At 46.2% G+C, this 21503-nt stretch overlaps 1 protein-coding gene across 1 annotated transcript in view; it reads right to left on the bottom strand.

Moving 5' to 3' along the window:
• The window catches only part of LOC129712812 (NT-3 growth factor receptor-like), a 1009855-nt gene that overhangs the window by 392338 nt on the left and 596014 nt on the right, over positions 1-21503 (bottom strand). Inside the window, exons 9-10 of the mRNA XM_055661549.1 lie at positions 20635-20658; positions 18214-18284 (exon numbers count right to left, since the gene is read on the bottom strand). Coding sequence (XP_055517524.1) covers positions 18214-18284; positions 20635-20658 — 95 coding nt within the window. The remainder of the gene's footprint in view (positions 1-18213; positions 18285-20634; positions 20659-21503) is intronic.

Raw genomic sequence — 21503 nt, 5'->3', positions numbered from 1 at the left:
ACATAGTTTAGTACTACACTCAATACTACACTCAGTTTAGTTTACTGTCACGTGTACAGAGGGACAGTGGAAAGCTTTTGTTGAATGGTAACCAGTCAGCGGAAAGACAATACGTGATTACACTCAAGCTGCCCACGGTGTATAGATACAGGATAAAGGGAATAAATGTTGCCGTAGGATTAAAGATTTAAAAGAGTGGAGTGTTTGCAAATCCACTTCTATGTTTCAGTTTAGTTTAATGTCACGTGTACAGAGGGACAGTGGGAAACTTTTGTTGCCTGCTAACCAGTCAGCGGAAAGACAATACGTGATTACAATCGAGCTGTCCGTGGTGTACAGATACATGATAAAGGGAATAACATTTAGTGCAAGATAAAGCCAGGTGGAGCCAGCACAATAGCACACAACGAGTCACCTGGGTTAAGCGCCATCTTGGTTGTGTGTGGTTCACGACCATTCATACCCAATAATGCATTGTATCATCCAATAGGTTATTCAATCACCGGTACAATCAGTAGTTATTGCATTACTTGAACATTAATATGGAATGAACAGTGCACACTGTCAATAGCATCATGTTCAACTGTACAACATAACAGATAGTTTAAGCCAACACCCCTCTCTGCCAGCAGAGCTTGTGTGATAATTAAAATGATCCCCTATCTGCATCTGAAGCTGTGATAAAATCTTCGTCAGCCAAGAGCTTCCCTTGTTGTCGGCATCGTTGAGCATGATTACCTCAAAATGTTCTGAACCATTATTTCAGACAGTAATGCTTGCCAATTGGAGCATGGCATCCACAGTTCCCATTGTGCTGCTTCTCCTGCTGTAAGCAGTCAGTTTGTTTTCACAAGTACAGGCGTTAATCTCACAGCACAAGTGTCATCACACAATGCGAGCTCTACAGTGCTTCCCCAAACTGGCCCCTGCCAGTTTATAGTAGAGGCTTGTCGGCACAAAGTGGAGAAGATCCTTGCAATCACAAAGGAGTCTTAATGGATCTACCACTTGTGCTTGACGATTACAAGAGGAATTTGGTGTCTTCAGGCTCAAGATTGGTAACACGGTGGCTCAGTGGAACCGTTGCCGCGTCAGAGTTACAGTTACAGCGCCTGAGACCCGGGTTCAATACTGACTATGGGTGCTGTCTGTACGGAAGTTGTACATTCCCCCCTGACCTGCGTGGGATTTCTCTGTGATCTCCAGATTCCTCCCACACTCCAAAGATGTACAGGTTTGTCGGTTAATTGGTTAAGGGAAAATTGTAAATTGTCCCTATAGTGTGTAGGATAATGTTAGTGTGCTAGGCTCGCTGGTCGACGCGGACTTGGTGGGCCGAAGGGCCTGTTTCCGCATTGTATCTCAAATGAAACTAAAATGGCTCTGGAGAGACAATTCCAAAGTTATATATATATATATGGAACCGTACTGGACACACCTGTTTGTGAATTAAATGATAAAAACATAGAACAGACAGTAAAACAGAACAGCACAATAACAGGCCCTTTGGCCAATCATGTTCATGTTGAACATAATGCCAAGACCATCACATCTACCTGCACAAGAGCCATATCCTTCCATTCCCTCCATATCAAATACAGCTCTCCAAAACCCTCTTAAATGCCACTATAGTATTTGCCTCAACTACCAACCCTGGCAGTGTGTTCCAGGCACTGACAACCCTCTGTGTAAAAAGTTGCCCCACACATCTCCTTTAAACTTTCCCCCACACATTTGCCCTGTAGTGTTTGATTTTTCCATCCTGGGAGAAAGGTTCTGACTGTCGACCTCATCTGTGCCTCCCAGAATTTTATATAGAAGGTAAATCTAACGCAAGACTTTGCAAACTTTGCATCTGATTTCTATGAAAAGAAACAAAAAGTTTCACAACTATTAAGGATTTGTTGCAAAATAATAATTCGTAAAGATTAAAAAAAGAAGTTGAGGTGGCAGAGAGACGCAGCTGGGATAGCCGCTGCCTTACAGCTCCAGAGACCACGATTCGATCCTGACCTTGGGTGATGGCTAGTTTAGTTTTTAGTTTAGAGATACAGCGTGGAAACAGGCTCTTCGACCCACCGAGTTCGCACCGACCAGCGATCCCCGCAAGCTAACACACACACTTAGTGCCTTCACTGCACACACTTAGGACAATTTACACATACACTAAGCCAATTAACCTACAAACCTGTACATCTTTGGGGTGTGGGAGGAAACCGAAGATCTCGGAGAAAACTCATGCAGGTCATGGGGAGAATGTATAAACTCCATACAGATGACACCTGTGGTCAGGATCGAACCCGGGTCTCTGGAGCTGCAAGCGCTGTAAGGCAGCAACTCTACCGCTGTGCCAATGCCACACATGTCAGTTTGGAGTTTGCACGTTCTCCCTGTGACCATGAGGATTTCCTCCGGGTGCTCCGGTTTCCTCCCACATTCCCAAGGCCTGTGGGTTTGTAGGTTAATTAGCCTCTGAAAATTGTCCCCAGTGTGTAGGGAGTGGATGAGAAAGTGGGATAACATAGAACTAGTGTGAACGGGTGACTGAGTAATTAAGTGAGGGCTGATTTTCTGCAATCTATGGGGGAAATTGTACAGGTGAACTAATTATTATTGAAGATATTTTAGAAATATTACAGTGATTTTGGACCTAAGTCTGAAGAAGGGTCTCTACCCGAAATGTTGCCTATTTCCATCGCTCCATAGATGCTGCCTCACCCGCTGATTTACTCCAGCACTTTTGTCTACTTTCGATTTTCCAGCGTCTGCAGTTCCTTCTTAAACATTGGATCTAAGACTGGTTGGATTTCATGTATTGTGCAGGAAGAAACTACAGATGCTGGTTTGCACCGAAGATAGACACAAAATGTTGGAGTAACTCAGCGGGTCAGTCAGAAGAAGGGTCTCGACCACTGTGTTACTTCAGTATTTTGTGTCTATCTTCAGAGTAAACCAGTTCCTTTTTACACACCACTGTTTAGCCTGTTGTCCGAAGAAGCTTCAAACCAAGTGTTTTTCTGGATTTCAGCAAAGCATTTGGTCCATTACTATTTTGGTGGACAGTCTGCAAAGTGGCAAGTGTGGAATAGAAGGACTGGTACAGAAGTGGATCGGCAACTGCCTGATTTAAAGGAGATGAGGTGGTCATATGTTGACTTGCACATCAATCCCGGGACCTGCCCATGAATGTTGCCTGTCAAGTTCACATGTTATAGGAGTAGAATTGGGCCATTTGGCCTATCGAGTCCACTCTGCCATTCAATCATGTCTGATCTCTGCCTCATAATCCCATTTTCCTGCCTTCTCCCCATAACCCTTGACACCCGTTCTAATCAAAATTTGTCTTTCTCTGCTTTAAAAATATCCTCTGACTTGACCTCCACAGCCCTCTGTGGCAATGAGTTCCACAGATTAACTCCACTCTGACTAAAGAAATTCCTCCTCACCTCCTTTCTAAAAAAGCGCCTTTTAATTCTGAGGTTATAACCTCTGGACCTAGACTCTCCCACCAGCGGAAACATCCTTTCCACATCCAGGCTATGCCTTTCATTATTCTGTGAATTTCAATGAGGTCCCCTTTCAACCTTCAGCGAGGTACTCCAGTGAGGCCCAGTGCTGTCAAACGCTCGTTGGAGAAGCATGGCGGGTGAGTGGGAGGGGGGGGGGGGATGGGCAGAAAGAACATCAGCACTTTCTATCAACATTAATACTGAAGGCGAATGGATTCAGGCTGGTCTGGACAAGCATAATCCTTAAAAATGGGGAATTCAGCATCGAAAAATATAAGTAATGATATCGGGAAATAAGAATAACAATGAGACTTTCAACTTAATGCCGTCAGACTACAAAATACAGAACAGGGAGAGAGAATGGTGTAAATGAGGTGGATTACATAAATTATAACAACTTTCATTTACTTCATTTTGGTGACTTCAGTGCTGTAAAACTACACAAAGCACTTTGCAGGCAGTATTTGATGTCATTTGAAGTAAATCAAACAAAACATCCACACAAAATGCTGAAGTAACTCGGCAGGTCAGGCAGCATCTGTGGAGGACATGGAGAGGTGACGCTATGGGTCGGGACCTCATTCAGACTGATAGGGTGAAAAGGGTGAGAAAGCTTGTAGAGAGGTTGGGGGATGAGACAAAACCTGGTGATAGAGCGAGGGCTCGGAAGAAGGGTCTTGACCCGAAACGTCACCTATTCCTTTTCTCCAGAGATGCTGCCTGTCCCGCTGAGTTACTCCAGCTTTTTGTGCCTATCCTGGGAAGTGATACGTGGGTACAAGTGAGGGGGGGGGGGGGGGGGGGGGGGGGGTGGGGGGGTGGGTGGGGGGGGGGGGGGGGGGGGGGGGGGGGGGGGGGGGGGGGGGGGGGGGGGGGGGGGGGGGGGGGGGGGGGGGGGGGGGGGGGGGGGGGGGGGGGGGGGGGGGGGGGGGGGGGGAAAAAAAAAAAAAAATAAAAAAAAAAAAAAAAAAAAAAAAAAAAAAGAAGGAGGGGGGGGGGGGGGGGGGGGGGGGTTGGTGGGGGGGGGGGGGGTGGGGGGGTGGGGGGGGGGGGGGGGGGGGGGGGGGGGGGGGGGGGGGGGGGGGTGGGGGAGGGGGGGGGGGGAGAGGAAATGGATGCAGGATAGTGGGAGAAATCAATGCAGGGCAGGATGTGACACAGAAAGATAGGTGTGAAAAACAGTGTGGCTGGGGATTGTTTACCTAATGAAGGTGAATTTAATATTCGTTTGGTTGTAAATAGGTGCAGGACGAGGCCATTCGGCCCTTTGAGCCAGCGCCGCCATTCAATGCGATCATGGCTGATCGTCCCCAATCAGTACCCCCGTTCCTTCCTAAACTACCCAAGCAGAATACGATGGCTGTTCCTCCAATTTTCGTGAGGCCTCACTCCAGGCAATGGAGGAGGCCCTGGGCAGAGAGGTCAGTGTGGCAACGGAAGGGGAGTTAAAATGATTAGCAAGAGGCTGGACCAGAAATAGAAGAAATGTATTTAAAAGACACTTGGAGAGGTACATGGATAAGAAAGGTGTAGAAACAAATGGTCCAAATGCAGGGAAGTGGGACTAGCTTAGATGGGGCATCTTGGTCAGCATGGACAAGTTGGGCTGAAGGGCCTGTATGACTCTAAATGGGTTAGTGTAACCAAGCATGTGACACTATGGCTAACCTAATGCTGATCTACAGTATAATATCTAGTCCAGGACATATTTTATCGGCACCATGCCTCGGCACTGGTGCAGGTTGAGCAACGTGGTTCATGTTCTAGCACCTGGTTCATGTGAGCTCAGCCTGCCCACACTGGGGACGGGGGGTTGACTGAAGGAAACCAAATACAGACAACTCACAAATGAGCCTGCACAACCAGGCGTGCAGAAATTGGATTACACTCAGATCACAGAAGGTGAACGGATTACACAAATGTAAATAATTTATGTACAAAATGATAAATCTTTGGAATAAAATGCCCACGGAGGCATTCAAAGATGCAGCATAAAACAATAGGTGCCAAAGATAATTAGTTCATGCCAGAGGTAGTGAACTGTAGATGTTCTGTAATCTTAGAAACATAGAAACATAGAAAATAGGTGCAGGAGGAGGCCATTCGGCCCTTCGAGCCAGCACCGCCATTCATTGTGATCATGGCTGATCGTCCCCAATCAATAACCCGTGCCTGCCTTCTCTCCATATCCCTTGATTCCACTAGCCCCTAGAGCTCTATCTAACTCTCTTAAATCCATCCAGAGATATGGCCTCAACTCCCCTCTGACAGTCCCACTATCCCAGGGATCTCGTCAACCTACGCTGCACTGCCTCAGTCCTTCCTCAAATTAGGAGACTAAAACTGTACTCAATACTCCAGATGTGGTCTTACCAGAGCCCTATACAACTGCTGAAGAACTTCTTTACTCCTAAACTGATATCCTCTTTTTATGAAGGCCAACATTCCATTAGCTTTCTTCATTGATTTCCAAAGTCTACAGAGTGATTTAGGCCATTTGGAAAAATGGACTGAAAGATGGCAGATGGAGTTTAATGCTGATAAATGTGAGGTGCTACACCTTGGCAGGACAAATCAAAATAGGCCGTACATGGTAAATGGTAGGGAATTGAAGAATACAGTTGAACAGAGGGATCTGGGTATAACCGTGCATAGTTCCTTGAAGGTGGAATCTCATATAGATAGGGTGGTAAAGAAAGCTTTTGGTATGCTAGCCTTTATAAATCAGAGCATGGAGTATAGAAGCTGGGATGTAATGTTAAAATTGTACAAGGCATTGGTGAGACCAAATCTGGAGTATGGTGTACAATTTTGGTCGCCCAATTATAGGAAGGATGTCAACAAAATAGAGAGAGTACAGAGGAGATTTACTAGAATGTTGCCTGGGTTTCAACAACTAATTTACAGAGATAGGTTGAATAAGTTAGATCTTTATTCTCTGGAGCGCAGAAGGTTAAGGGGGGACCTGATAGAGGTCTTTAAAATGATGAGAGGGATAGACAGAGTTGATGTGGACAAGCTTTTCCCTTTGAGAATAGGGAAGATTCAAACAAGAGGACATGACTTCAGAATTAAGGGACAGAAGTTTAGGGGTAATATGAGGGGGAACTTCTTTACTCAGAGAGTGGTAGCGGTGTGGAATGAGCTTCCAGTGGAAGTGGTGGAGGCAGGTTCATTGGTATCATTTAAAAATAAATTGGATAGGCATATGGATGAGAAGGGAATGGAGGGTTATGGTATGAGTGCAGGCAGGTGGGACTAAGGGGAAAAAAAATTTGTTCGGCACAGACTTGTAGGGCCGAGATGGCCTGTTTCCGTGCTGTAATTGTTATATGGTTATATGGATATATGGTTATTGCCTGCTGTACCTGCACGCCAACTTTCAGTGACTGATGTACAAGGACGCCCAGATCTCTATATATTGGGTACACACAAATGCTGGAGAAACTCAGCGGGTGCAGCAACATCTATGGAGCGAAAGAAATAGGCAATGTTTCGGGCCGAAACCTTTCTTCAGACCTTCAGATCTATATATATATATATATATGGTAAACAGTTGCGGCCTCAACACCGAGCTTTGCGGCACTCCTCTCACCACTGCGCCATTCTGAAAAGGACCTGTTCACTCCTACTCTTTGCTTCCTGTCTGCCAACCAATTTTCTATCCATGTCAACACCCAACACCTTGGAGCACATACCATGTGCTCTAATTTTGGTCACCATTCTTTCGGGTCCTTATCAAAGGCTTTCTGAAAGTCTAGATACACTACATCCACTGGCACCCCTTCATCCATTTTACTTGTCACATCGTCAAAATATTCCAGAAGATTAGTCAAGCATGATTTTCCTTTCATAAATCCATGCTGACTTGGACATTGAACTATTCCGGAAGTGGCGGCACTGGTGAACGGCTGCGGCTCGCCTGCAGTCCGTTTGTTTTTACTTTTTTGTGTTGTTTTTTTCGTCTTGTTTAGTTAAGTTTTTGGTTTTTATGTTTGTGTTATGTGTGTGTGGTGGGAGGGGGGGTGTTGAAACAGGGCTTTCTGTCTCTCCCTTCGGGGGAATGCAACTTTCTTGTCGTATCCCCCTTCTCTGCCTCCATCTGCGCTGAGGCCTAATGGCGGAGCTGGCAACCTCGAGGCTCCGGAGGCAGAGCCTGTCAGGACTCGCCCTGGGCTCGCTCCCGTGAGGGCGGCCCGGCTCGGGGCTGGAACGGCGCTCCCGTGAGGGTCTGAGACGCTCCCGTGAGGGCGGCCCAGCTCGAGGGTAACGGCGCTCCCATGAGGGCGGCCTGCTCGAGGGTAACGGCGCTCCCGTGAGGGCAGCCTGGTGCGGGGCTGAGATGCTCCCATGAGGGCAGCCTGGCATGAGGGTGGAACGGCGCTCACGTGAGGGCGACCCGGCTCGGGGCTGGAACGGTGCTCCGGTGGCTGAGATGGCGTTCTGGTGGAGGCGGCCTGAGTCCGGGGTTCGGCCGCGGGCCAGTGGACCACATCGCAACAGCTGCGTCCGCTGGACTGGAGGGCGGCAGCTTCGACCACCCCCGGGCCGCAGAGTTTGAACCGGCCCGTTCGCGGAGCTCGGTGAGCCACCATCGCCCGGTGGGGTAACAACATATTCGCCTCAGCGCAGAGGGAGAAGAGGAAGGAAGAGACAGCAGCCCTAAGATTTTTGCCTCCATCACAGTGAGGAGGTGTTTAGTGGACTCACTGTGGTGGATGTTAATTTGTGTTTACTGTCTGTTTTGTTATTTATTATTGTATGTATGGCTGCAGGTAACGACATTTAGAAACATAGAAACATAGAAATTAGGTGCAGGAGTAGGCCATTCGGCCCTTCGAGCCTGCACCACCATTCAATATGATCATGGCTGATCATCCAACTCAGTATCCCGTACCTGCCTTCTCTCCATACCCCCTGATCCCCTTAGCCACAAGGGCCACATCTAACTCCCTCTTAAATATAGCCAATGAACTGGCCTCAACTACCCTCTGTGGCAGAGAGTTCCAGAGATTCACCACTCTCTGCGTGAAAAAAGTTCTTCTCATCTCGGTTTTAAAGGATTTCCCCTTTATCCTTAAGCTGTGACCCCTTGTCCTGGACTTCCCTAACATCGGGAACAATCTTCCTGCATCTAGCCTGTCCAACCACTTAAGAATTTTGTAAGTTTCTATAAGATCCCCTCTCAATCTTCTAAATTCTAGAGAGTATAAACCAAGTCTATCCAGTCTTTCTTCATAAGACAGTCCTGACATCCCAGGAATCAGTCTGGTGAACCGTCTCTGCACTCCCTCTATGGCAATAATGTCCTTCCTCAGATTTGGAGACCAAAACTGTACGCAATACTCCAGGTGTGGTCTCACCAAGACCCTGTACAACTGCAGTAGAACCTCTCTGCTCCTATACTCAAATCCTTTTGCAATGAAAGCTAACATACCATTCGCTTTCTTTACTGCCTGCTCCACCTGCATGCCTACCTTCAATGACTGGTGTACCATGACACCCAGGTCTCGCTGCATCTCCCCCTTTCCCAATCGGCCACCATTTAGATAATAGTCTGCTTTCCTGTTTTTGCCACCAAAATGGATAACCTCACATTTATCCACATTATACTGCATCTGCCAAACATTTGCCCACTCACCCAGCCTATCCAAGTCACCCTGCAGTCTCCTAGCATCCTCCTCACAGCTAACACTGCCCCCCAGCTTAGTGTCATCCGCAAACTTGGAGATATTGCCTTCAATTCCCTCATCCAGATCATTAATATATATTGTAAATAGCTGGGGTCCCAGTACTGAGCCTTGGGGTACCCCACTAGTCACTGCCTGCCATTGTGAAAAGGCAGGCAAACCTTTCGTTCAGACCGTAAGGTTTGAATGACAAATAAAGGATCTAATTCTAATTACTGCTATCCAAATGCTCAATTATTACCTCTTTAACAATTGACTCCAGCATCTTTCCCCCCACCGAAGTCAGGTTAACTGGTCTGTAATTCTCAGTTTTCTCTCTCGCTCCTTTCTTGAAAAGTGGGATAACATTATCTTTCCTCCAGTCTACAGGAACTGATCCTGAATCTATTGAACATCGGAAAATGATCACCAATGCATCCACTATTTCTAGAGCCATCTCCCTGAGGACCCTGGGATGCAGACCATCAGGCCCAGGGGATTTATCATTCTTCAGTCCCATTAGCCTACCCAATACTATTTCTCACCTAATGAAAATTTATTTCAGTTCCTCTACCCCTTTAGATCCTCTGTCCTCCAGTACACCTGGGAGATTGTTTGTGTCTTCCTTAGTGAAGACCAATCCGAAGTACCTGTTCAACTCTTTCTGCCATTTCCTTGTTCCCCATAATAATTTCACCCGTGTCTGCCTTTAAGGGACACACATTTGACTTTGCTACTCTTTTTCCCTTAACATATCTAAAGAAGCTTTTACTGTCCTTCTTTATATTCCTGGCCAGCTTCCCTTCGTACTTCATCTTTTCAGCTGGTATTGCCCGTTATGTTTCCTTCTGTTGTCCTATGAAAGTTTCCCAATCCTCTGGCTTCCACAGTATGTCGTCTCATGGTTTTAGTTAAGAGCACTTGTCTGTTTGTATTGAATCAATACATGAAGGTTACCGAGTTCAATTGAATGGAAACACATCACACAAAGGGCACAGTGGCACAGCGATAGAGTCGCTGCCTTACAGTGCCAGAGACCCAGGTTCAATCCCGACTACGGGTGCTGTCTGTACAGAGTTTGTATTTTGTCTCCGTGACCTGCATGGGTTTTCCCCGGGTGCTCCAGTTTCTCCCCACACTCCAAAGACATCCAGGTTTGTAGGTTAATTGGCTTGGTATCTTTGTAACTTGCCTCTAGTGTGTGTAGGATAGTGTCAATGTGTGGGGGTCACTGGTTGGTGTAGGCTCGTGGGCCGAAGGGCCTGCATTTCTGAACTAAACTAAACAAAACTGAACAAGTATAACTAGTAAATAATTATTTTCAATTTGATAGAAAACATGGATGTGATGGGATATTTAACTCAAAACCATTCCTTGATGGAATAGGCTACCGCATAGTTCACAGATGTGCATGCAAATGTTCAGTGTCTTGTAGTCTGACCCGTTTTGTACCAGCTTTAAGAATATAGCGATGTGCCTCTCTTGAACATTCCACCTTAAGTGTTGCTACTTTGCACAACTAGATGGCTTGTTTGCCATGCTACTGGAGAGTTTTTGCCCTCAGATTGGGAGTGAGCAGGCCAGATTATTGTCTTTGAGCAGAGAAGGATGAGGAGTGGAGATGCCAGGAATTGCAGATGCTGGGATCTTGTGCAAAACACAATATGCTGGGTCAACGGGGCGGTGCTCCGGTGGCCTGACACGTTGAAATCAACGGGTCAGGCAGCATCTGGGGAGGGAATAGACAGGTCTGGACCCATCTTCAGACACAAAGAGATAAAGGGTCCTGACTTGAAACATTGCCTGTCTATTCCTTCCCAGCTGCTGCTTGACCCACTGATTTACTGCTGCACTCTGTGTTTAGCTCAGTGGGACAGGCAGCATCTGTGGAGGGAATGGACAGACGGAATGGACAGATGGAATGGACAGACGGGACCAGAAAAAGGTACGACTCTTTGGGCGACTACTCACGACCATACAGGCGTCACCCCGTGACATGTCGACACGTGACACCTGTATGGTCGTGAGTAGTCGCCCAAAGAATCGTACCTTTTTCTGGTCGCCGCTGGATTTTCAACATGTTGAATATTTTTGGCCACCTGCTGCGACTATGACGGGTGCCGGCAAGTCACCGAAAAAATTGCGTAAGTGGGACAGGCCCTTTAGTGTGTACAACATGCAGCTGAAAGGAAACAGTTTTAATTGTGAGGTAATGGCACAAGTATTGTGACAGCTGCTTAATGTAGACATTTGAATAAAGACCATATGGCAGCCAAGGTAAATGAGGTTTAACCGTGGAGCAGAGGAGAGTGGGGGAGGGGGAGGGGGAGGGGGAGGGGAAGCACAGGTCGTGTTGGCAACAACCAAGGCACAACCTGAGAGAGCGCAGGTTATAAACGATCAATAGACACAAAATGCTGAAGTAACTCAGCGGGACAGGCAGCATCTCTGGAGAGAAGGAATGGGTGACGTTTCAGGTCAAGACCCTTTTTCAGACTGATTATAAACTTCTGTAAGACTCCTATAAATGTTCCTTCGGTCAGCGACACATGATGGGGAACATCACAGGGATGTTGGCAAGAGAGGAACGTCCCAAACAAAGGTCATAGATGAGGTAATGGCCAGGGGAACGTGGGGGGGGGGCTCATTGAAACTTACCAAACAGTGAAAGACCTAGATAGAGTGATTGTGGAGAGGATGTTTCCACTAATGGGAGAGCCTCAGACCAGAGGTCATAGCCTCAGAATAAAAGGATATTCCTCTAGAAAGTAGATGAGGAGGACTTACTTTAGTCAGAGGATGTTAAATCTGTGGAATACTTTGCCACAGGTGGCTGTGGAGGCCAAGTCAGTGGATGTTTTTAAGGTGGGCATTGACAGATTCGTGATTAATATGGATGTCAGGGGATATGGGGAGAAGGCAGGAGAATGGGGTTGAGTGGAAAAGATAGATCGGCCTTGATTGAATGGTGTATTAGACTTGATGGGCCGAATGGCCTCATTTAGTTCCTAGAACTAATGAACTTCTGAAGACGTAGAGAGCATTGAACTGACAGGATGTCAACTTAAACACAGCGAATGTGAGGTGAGTCGAGTCCACTTCACCCAACTGTGAAGGAAGCTTGTTGGCAGACGGGCACGAGGATAGGAGCAAGAATATGATGCTACCATCACAGAGAGATGTCAGCCAGACCAGTATCTCGGGGGACAAATCCAGTATTGTAAGATTCATAAAGCTGTTTCTCCCTGTAGGTCATTTTGGAAAATGACTGCAGTTTGATATTACAACGGCAAATCTCTCCATCTGTACTGGCTGCTTCTGGCAGACAGATGAAAACTCCATAGCAAGCGGAACCTCAGGGCACAAGATGATAATATCAAAGGATGGCAATCTGTTCAGGGAACAGATCTGACTGCTCAGCACTCATTAAAACTGGATTTACTGTTGAGGGGGGTGAAAGAAATCATCTCCCTTCATCAGATTGTGTCATTACTTGAGTGACGTTACTGCAGCAGTGGTGTAATTACCAGGAGGATGGGAAGACTTGCTCGGGTGAGAGTATTGGGAGGAAAATAAACGCAGAACCGTTCAGTACTCTGTCCAAGGTGACCAAGGGAGATTCACCGACGACACAAGGAACTGCACATGCTGGAGTCTTGAGCAAGAACACAAAGCTGTGGAGGAACTCAGCGAGTCAGCTAGGGGTGGGAATGTTTTAGGTCAGAAACAAAAAGGACAGTAAGTGCTGGAGTATCTCAATGGGTGAAGCAGCATGTCTGGAGAACATGGACAGGTGATGCTTTGGCTCAGGACCTTTCTTCAGGTTGCAAGGAAAGTTGGAAGGTAGGGGGAGCAGGACAATGCCTGCAGTTAATATGTGTAGGAAAGAACTGCAGATGCTGGTTTACATATAAGGTAGACACAAAACGCTGGAGTAACTCAGCAGGACAGGCAGCATCTCAGGAGAGAAGGAATGGTTGAATTTTTGGGTCGAGACCCTTCTTCAGACTGAATCTTCTCTCCAGTGATGCTGGTGTTACTCCAGCATTTTGTGTCTGCCTGCAATTAATAGTTTGATACAGATGAGGGTGGGGTTTGAGAGGCTGATGTTGGTTGGACAAAGGCCAGAGATGAAAAGACAGAAGGTGTGAGACGAAAGGCTTGAACAGTTGTGAATTGTGAAGCTAGAGGAAGGAATGTAGGTGGTAGGGGAGGGGGGGGGGGGAGATATCGGCCAGGTCCAGGTGGGGCATGGGCACGGGGGAAGGGGGAGGTGGGGGTTGGGAGGGGGTGGGTGTCGTTAACAGAATTAAAGGACGTTCTTTTAGGAAGGAGATGAGGAGAAATTCCTTTAGTCAGAGGTGTGGGATTCTTTGCAACAGGAGGCTGTAGAGGCCAAGTCAGTGTATATTTTTAAGGCAGAAATAGATAGATTCTTGATTGGTACGGGTGTCAGAGGTTATGGGAAGAAGGCAGGAGAATGGGGTTAGGAGGGAAAGATAGATCAGCCATGATTGAATGACGGAGTAGACTTGATGGGCCGAGTAGCCTAATTATACTCCTATTCCTTATGACCTTATCTAAATTTGCTTTTAATAAAATTGAAGGCTGTCCCTCTTCTTCAGACAGGAGGAAGATTTACTGACTGTCGAAAGATGGAGGAAATGATACTGGGGATAGAACTGGAGAGGAAGTGTGAAAGACATGGGGGTCAGCGATCAACACTAGCCACGTCAACGAAGGGACAGATTAGTAAGAGGGTGGAGGGGGAGGGGGATGGGATCTGGGCTTACTCTGTGCAAGGTTGCTCATGAAAGGGGAATGGACTCCCAACTACCACCCGAGCAAATAGATCACACAATGTTGTGGACAAGTGCTCATGTTAGCACCTCGGCATGAAAGGTCCACATGCACAACCCACGTTGAACACCCTCTCAACTCTCCATGGGGATGACGAGAGAATATTAGCAGTCCTTGGATGCAGTGAAGAAAACTAACGGAGCCTCAGATGCACTTAACACTATAATAGTGTAATTCAGACTCAATTTAATTGTCATTGTCAGTGTACAGTACAGAGACAACAAAATGCATTGTCTCTCTATTACAATGTGGTGGCTTATAGTAACGCCTTAGTACAGGTGAGCGCTTATCTATAGGTCACCATAATGGCTTCCTTAAACATACTAGCCCTGAACTGAGAGTAAAGGGCCGTTCCACTTAGGCAGTTTTTTTCGGCCACTGCCGGCGACTGTTAGTCGTAGTAGGTCGCCGAAGAAGTGGCGACTGGACCCCCACACGTTAGGCAACTGGCGGCCCGTTAGGTCGTTCACCTACGACCACTACAACCACACGGGCGACAACTTATGACAACCAAAGTCAACCTACGTCCACAAGCTACGATACGTTACGACCCTGTCGGCGACATCTGAAGACAATTCAGTCGCCGGTACCTGTCACCGGTTGACGTAGGTTGACGTAGGTTGACGTAGGTAGTCGCCAATGGAATTCACCAAAGTCAGCACCCGGTGACAACCTACGGCAGGAGAAGACAAGTTACGTCAAGCCCACAGTCGCCGAAAAGTTTTGAACATTTCAAAATCTAGCAGCGACCAAAAAAACGTTACGACTCTTTAGACGACTTGAGGAGACTACTCACGACCATACAGGCATCACCCCGCGACCATGTGTCGACAGCCTAGTCGCTCAAGTTGCCAAAAAAATCGCGTAATTGGAACAGGCCCTTAAGGGTGCGCCAATTCTGGTTAACTGAGGTCACACTAAAGGCAGCACAATGGTGCAGTGGTTGAGTTGCTACCTCACAGCGCCAGAGACCCAGGTTCGATCCCGACTGTGGGTGCTGTCTGTACAGAGTGTGCACATTTTCCCCGTGACCGCGTGGGTTTTCTCTGGGTGCGCCGGTTTCCTCCCACACTCCAAAGGTTTGTAGGTTAATTGGCCTCTGTAAATTGCCCCCAGTGTGTAGAATGTGGTTAGAGTACAAGTGATTGGTGATCGGCACGGACTCGGTGAGCTGAATGGCCTGTATTCACGCTGTATTTCTAAACTAAACTGTCCACACATACAAAACTTCCAGAGCCAAACTGCGAGGAAAGCTGACAGAACTGATCCTCGCCCAGTCCGCTAACATCGCGTGCTTTATCCGTGCCTGTACATGACGATATAAGGTACCGGTATCTCTAACGTGACACATACGTGTATTAGTCATGCTTAGGTCATGGATAGTCTAATGAATAAGTTGAAATACTTATTTGTTTCCAGTTCAGTTATTATATTACAAGTTAATGTCAGCCCTAATGATGGGAATATTGATGATATAAATGTTTAATAATTCTAGCTGGATTTTTAATTGAGATGCACACCAGCATCTTTCTGGCTACAAAAACAAATCACTGGGAACATGGATCTTGTACACAAAATACAAGCACTTCCAAAAGGTAATTTGAGGATTACCACTGTCTCGTGAAGTCATTAACCTGGTGAGGCCTGATTCCAGCAACGTTTTCTCTATCTCTCTCGTTCTCTCTCACTCTCTCATACTCTGTCACTGTTTCTCACTATCATCCTCTCTCACTATCATTCTCTCTCATTCTCCCTCCGTCTCTCTCTCTCTCTCTCTCTCTCATTCTCTCTCTCACTATCCCCCACACTCTCACCCTCTCTCTCATCTGAACCACACATTACACATACTTGTATCCTCAGCTCCTTCAACATTAGACATATAAGTCTAATCTATTCTGGTCTAACCGGGGGATAGTCTTGCTGAGTCGTACGCAAATATACTTACCTGTACCTGGGGCCAGGTGAGAACAAAGAAACCATTGACCCATTGAAGTCATTAATAAAGGTATTTTATTTAATTCACATGTTTAATCAATAATGTTTTATTATTAATGTTTAATGTTTTATGTGTCATTCCTAACTGTCACCGTATGTCATGTTGTCACTTGCGGGCGGAGCACCAAGGCAAATTCCTTGTATGTGAATACTTGGCCAATAAACTTATTCATTCATTCAAGTCGACGGATGTTGATGAAAATTGGCTGGTAATTTATTGGCAACTTTGGGTAAAATGTCAAAAACAAACCATGTTGAAACCGTGCGAGGGCAGGACTGTGCAAGAAGGTGTGAGTGGCTTTCCCAGAGTGTATTACCTGTGTTACATTGTGCCTTTGTTGGCTGTGATCCCAGTTCATTGACTGTCCTCTTTTTAACCCGTCATATCGATTGATCGGTGCACTCCTGGGGGATGTTAACATGGTTCTACACCAGCACTGTTTCAACAAACATCAACTGGCAGATCCACCCCGATACTTCACAGTTAAAGAGCAGCAAACAAGACAACTGAGTGACTTCAAATGTTTTGCCTTGAGTGTCAAAAGGGACGGGGCGCACGTGATCCCAACCCTGTCCTGTGTCTGAAGAATAATCAATGGGTTTGACACTTCTCAGCTAAAAGACACGACACAGACTTATAACTTAGAAACATAGAAAATAGGTGCAGGAGTAGACCATTCGGCCCTTCGAGCGTGCACCGCCATTCAATATGATCATGGCTGATCATCCAACTCAGTATCCCGTACCTGCCTTCTCTCCATACCCCCTGATCCCTTTAGCCACAAGGGCCACATCTAACTCCCTCTTAAATATAGCCAATGAACTGGCCTCAACTACATTCTGTGGCAGTGAATTCCAGAGATTCACCACTCTTTGTGTAAAAAATGTTTTTCTCATCTCAGTCCTAAAAGATTTCCCCTTTATCCTTAAACTGTGACCCCTTGTTCTGGAGTTCCCCAAGATTGGGAACAATCTTCCTGCATCTAGCCTCTCCAACCCCTTAAGAATTTTGTAAGTTTCTATAAGATCCCCCCTCAATTTTGTAAATTCTAGCGAGTGCATGACGAGTCTATCCAGTCTTTCTTCATATTAAAGTCTTGGCATCCCAGGAATCAGTCTGGTGAACATTCTCTGTACTTCCTCTATGGCAAGAATGTCCTTCCTCAGATTCGGTGACCAAAACTGTACACAATACTCCAGGTGTGGTCTCGCCAAGACCTTGTACACTGCAGTAGAACCTCCCTGCTCCTATACTTAAGTCCTTTTGCAATGAATACTAACACACCATTTGCTTTCTTCACTGCCGACTTTCAATGACTGGTGTACCATGACACCCAGGTCTCGTTGTATCTCCCCTTTTCCTAATCGGCCACCATTCGTCTAATAATAGTCTACTTCCTGTTTTTGCTACCAAAATGGATAACCTCACATTTATCCACATTATACTGCATCTGCCATACATTTGCCCACTCACCCAACCTATCCAAGTCACCTTGCAGCCTCCCAGCATCCTCCTCACAGCTAACTGCCCCCCAGCTTAACCTCAGCTCCTTCTATATTAGACATAGAAGCAGTACAGTTGCTGTCTTACAGAGCCAGAGACCCAGGTTCGATCCTGACTACGGGTGCTGTCTGTACGGAGTTTGTACGTTCTCCCTGTGACCTGCGTGGGTTTTCTCCAGGATCTCTGGTTTCCTCCCACACTCCATAAGCATGCAGGTTTGTAGTTTGCTGAGTACAGACTGGTTCCACCAAGATGCAGCATGGAACGCCACAGGAAATCCTTCTTCCCTGTGGCTATCAAACTGTACAACTCCTCCCCCTTCTGTCATGGGATAGACTGAGACCGACTCCCTCCCCCTCCCTCCCCCTCCCTTCCCCCCCAATCTTTGCACATCCCCAAATCCTTTCCACTCGTCACTTTAATTTCATGTTTAATGTATTTTTTATGATTGTTGGCGGATCAATTTCCCTCCTGGGATAAACAAAGTTCTATTGTATCTTATCGTTAATTGGCTTCAGTAAAGATTACAATATGTCCCTAGTGTGTAGAATGGTGCGTGTGTACGGGGTGATCGCTGGTCGGCGCGGACTCAGTTGGCCGAAGGGCTTGTTTCTGCGTTGCATCTCTAAGCCAAACAAAAAGACAGCATTGTAGTTCCACTTAAAGAGGTACTCACGGCAAACTTATCTCCCTCAGGCTTGTGTGTCACACTGACAGGAGGACCTGTCGTCACCTCAAACGATGGCACTGGAAGAAGAGAAAGGAGGATCACCCAGAGTACATGATAGATTGAAAAATGTCCTGACAAACACACAATCCATGCACGTTGACACCTAGACAGTTCTAGCCCCCTCGCTCCCCCTGTAAAGTGTTGCAGCATTAGTCCTGCAGGAACACAGAGAAGCCTATACGAGACTCGGCCCTGAACCTGAACCAAGCAGCTTTGCTTCAAACCCCAACACTAGACGGTGTCCAAGATGGTCATTCACACAGAGATCCGCAGATGGAAGTTAATAAACAGCTCTGACAGTAACAAACCCATTTACTCTTCTGCATATCTTTCATTCATTTGTTCCACATCTCTCTATATCACCGTCTATATTTCTTGTTTCCCTTTCCCCTGACTCTCAGTCTGAAGAAGGGTCTCGACCTGAAACATCGCCTATTGCTTTTCTCCAGTGATACTGCCTGACCTGCTGTTACTCCTGCTTTTTGTGTCTATCTTTGGTTTAATCCAGCGTTTGTAGTTCCTTCTACATATGATATCCCCCAGAGTGTTGCTACCAAGGTAACATGCTGTAGTGTCAGGGGCATCAAGGACAGGGCATCTGAGATGAAACTCTCCGAAGTAATCTAGTGACTTGATGATCTGAATCATCACGTCCTTCGTTTATCAGGAAGTTGCTGCGCTGTAAGGCATGTGCATGTCGCATCCAAGCTGAAGCGACTGCAGTTAGGTTCCTAACTAGAAGGAATACAATTTGGCAACAAATAGATAGCATAGATGTCAATATCACTGCTGGGAGAATTGATGGTGTGTACGTATTAAAAAAAGGCCGTTCATTAACTTCAGGGAGCCTTGCCTGCTAAACACAGTGACAAAGAGCAGCTGTCATCTCAAGGTGGCAACAGATAAGAACCCAGACAGAACTGCAAACGGCTAACCCCCCTCCCCTCCACACACTCAATAGATAAGGAAGTCTGCTCTTCAGCAGAGAGCATTTGCTTTAGCTATTTTAATTAAGCTGTGCTATGAAGGCTTAATACATTGACACATCTATTTATACCTTACATTCTATGTTGGTCATTCCCCCCCATCCCCCCATCCCACGCTTCCCCAGTATGTTAGCCAGGTTATAACCTACTCATGTGCAGGAAGGAACTACAGATGCTGGTTTAAACCGACGATGGACACATCTCCTCCCATCAGGGGGGCGGTACAGGAGCCTCAGGTCACACACCAGCAGGCTAAACTCACAAGCCCGGCGCTAGCCCCCTCCCCCCCGCCCCCCTTCTCATCAGTATTATTTATAGTTTATATAATTTACAGTCACGCTCTATTCACCAGAATTTAGCACATGTCAATCTTTTGCACCTTAACAATTATCTGTATATATGTATATGCCTATGTACATAGATCAATATATTCTAATTTGTATATATTGTTTTAATCAGCAGTTTACTACTTTGCACTCTGGTTAGATGTTAAACTGCATTTTGTTGTGCCTGTACTTGTACTTGAGCAATGACAATAAAGTTGAATCTAATCTAATAATGCTGGAGTAACTCAGCGGGACAGGCAGCATCTGTGGACAGAAGGAATGGGTGACGTTTCGGTTGAGACCCTTCTTCAATCTGACCCAAAACGTCACGCAGAATTTTGTGTATAACCTACTCATCTTCCTTATAATTCTCAAAATTCCCGACAACATCCAGTAAAACATTCGTTTCCATGCAATGGATATAACGTGACGGATGGAATAGAGAATGTATTTGTATTATGTAAGCTGTATTAGTTTGTAACAGGATTTGATCAGGAACTACACACCCACTAAAAACTTTCACACAGAGAGTGGTGAATCTCTGGAATTCTCTGCCACAGAAGGTAGTTGAGGCCAGTTCATTGGCTATATTTAAGAGGGAGTTAGATGTGGCCCTTGTGGCTAAAGGGATCAGAGGTTATGGAGAGAAGGCAGGTACAGGATACTGAGTTGGATGATCAGCCATGATCATATTGAATGGTGGTGCAGGCTCGAAGGGCCGAATGGCCTACTCCTGCACCTATTTTCTATGTTTCTATGTAACTTTGGAAATTGGCAAGCAGATAAAAACTATCTTGGAAAAATAAATTTGCATGTAGCCTCCTGGCAGAACTATCTGTAAAAATGCCACTTGATGTAGATGGTTCCATCCGACCAAGGCATAGAGAGGTTTGATTGAACAATCTCTCTCAGTCTTTATTTCTACACCATGAAGCTGTGGCTTGGAACTCAGAACAACATGGGAAGTAATTCACTGGAGAATGCCCCTTATTAACATCATCTCCTTCAAAGCACACGCCAGGCACACACATGCTCACTAATAAATAGGCACTCACCATAAAAGGGATTCTCCAGAATTTCTGCAGAGGAAACAAATCAAAAGGAAAATTGTTAGTTTGAAAGAAACAGACTGGGTGATTCAATATGTGGATCGACCCCTGATGGAGGGTCCAATGGAGCTGCAACTGGTCACATCATCAGCACAGCCTGAAGAAGGGTCCCAACCTGAAACATAACCCACCCATGCCCTCCAGAGGTGTTCCCTGACCCGCAGAGTCACTCCAGCACTTTGTGGGTTTTTTTTGCAAGGCAGTAGCTCTACCGCTGAGCCATCGTGCTGCCCAACTCTTTTGAGATCTGATGAAAGGCTGTTAATTCTGCCTGGATCGATCCTGTCTCCAACTTAGTTTAGTTTAGCTTAGAGATACAATGTGGAAACAGGCCCTTTGGCCAACCGAGTCTACATCCACCAGCGTTCCCCGCACACTAACACTATCCTACACACACTAGGGACAATGTACATTTATACCAAGCCAATTAACATGCAAACCTGTACGTCTTTGGAGTGCGGGTGGATTCCTGACCTGCTAAATATTTCCAGGTGGTTTCAGTTTGATTGCCGTATTTGACGGGTGTTGCGTTGCCATTAGCACCTCTATTTCACCAGGAAGACTCCATCTCATGAACTACAATCTATCCCACATGGTCCACTGTGATGTCTCTGGGCTCAGTAGATTTTCCCTGAAAACCTCTCTCTTTATATAGAAACCATCATTATGTAACAACATGTCGAGTCGACAGTCAGAAGTGGAACCGATAGGATAGAGACTCTAAACCTTTTTTCCCAGGATGGAAATGTGAATTGCTAGAGGGCATAACATTAATGTTAGAGGAGGGATGTGGAAATATGGGGAACAAGCCATTT

This window comes from Leucoraja erinacea, chromosome 33 (assembly GCF_028641065.1).
Source record: "Leucoraja erinacea ecotype New England chromosome 33, Leri_hhj_1, whole genome shotgun sequence".
NCBI lineage: Eukaryota > Metazoa > Chordata > Chondrichthyes > Rajiformes > Rajidae > Leucoraja > Leucoraja erinaceus.
This window is presented reverse-complemented; position numbering and strand designations above follow the sequence as displayed.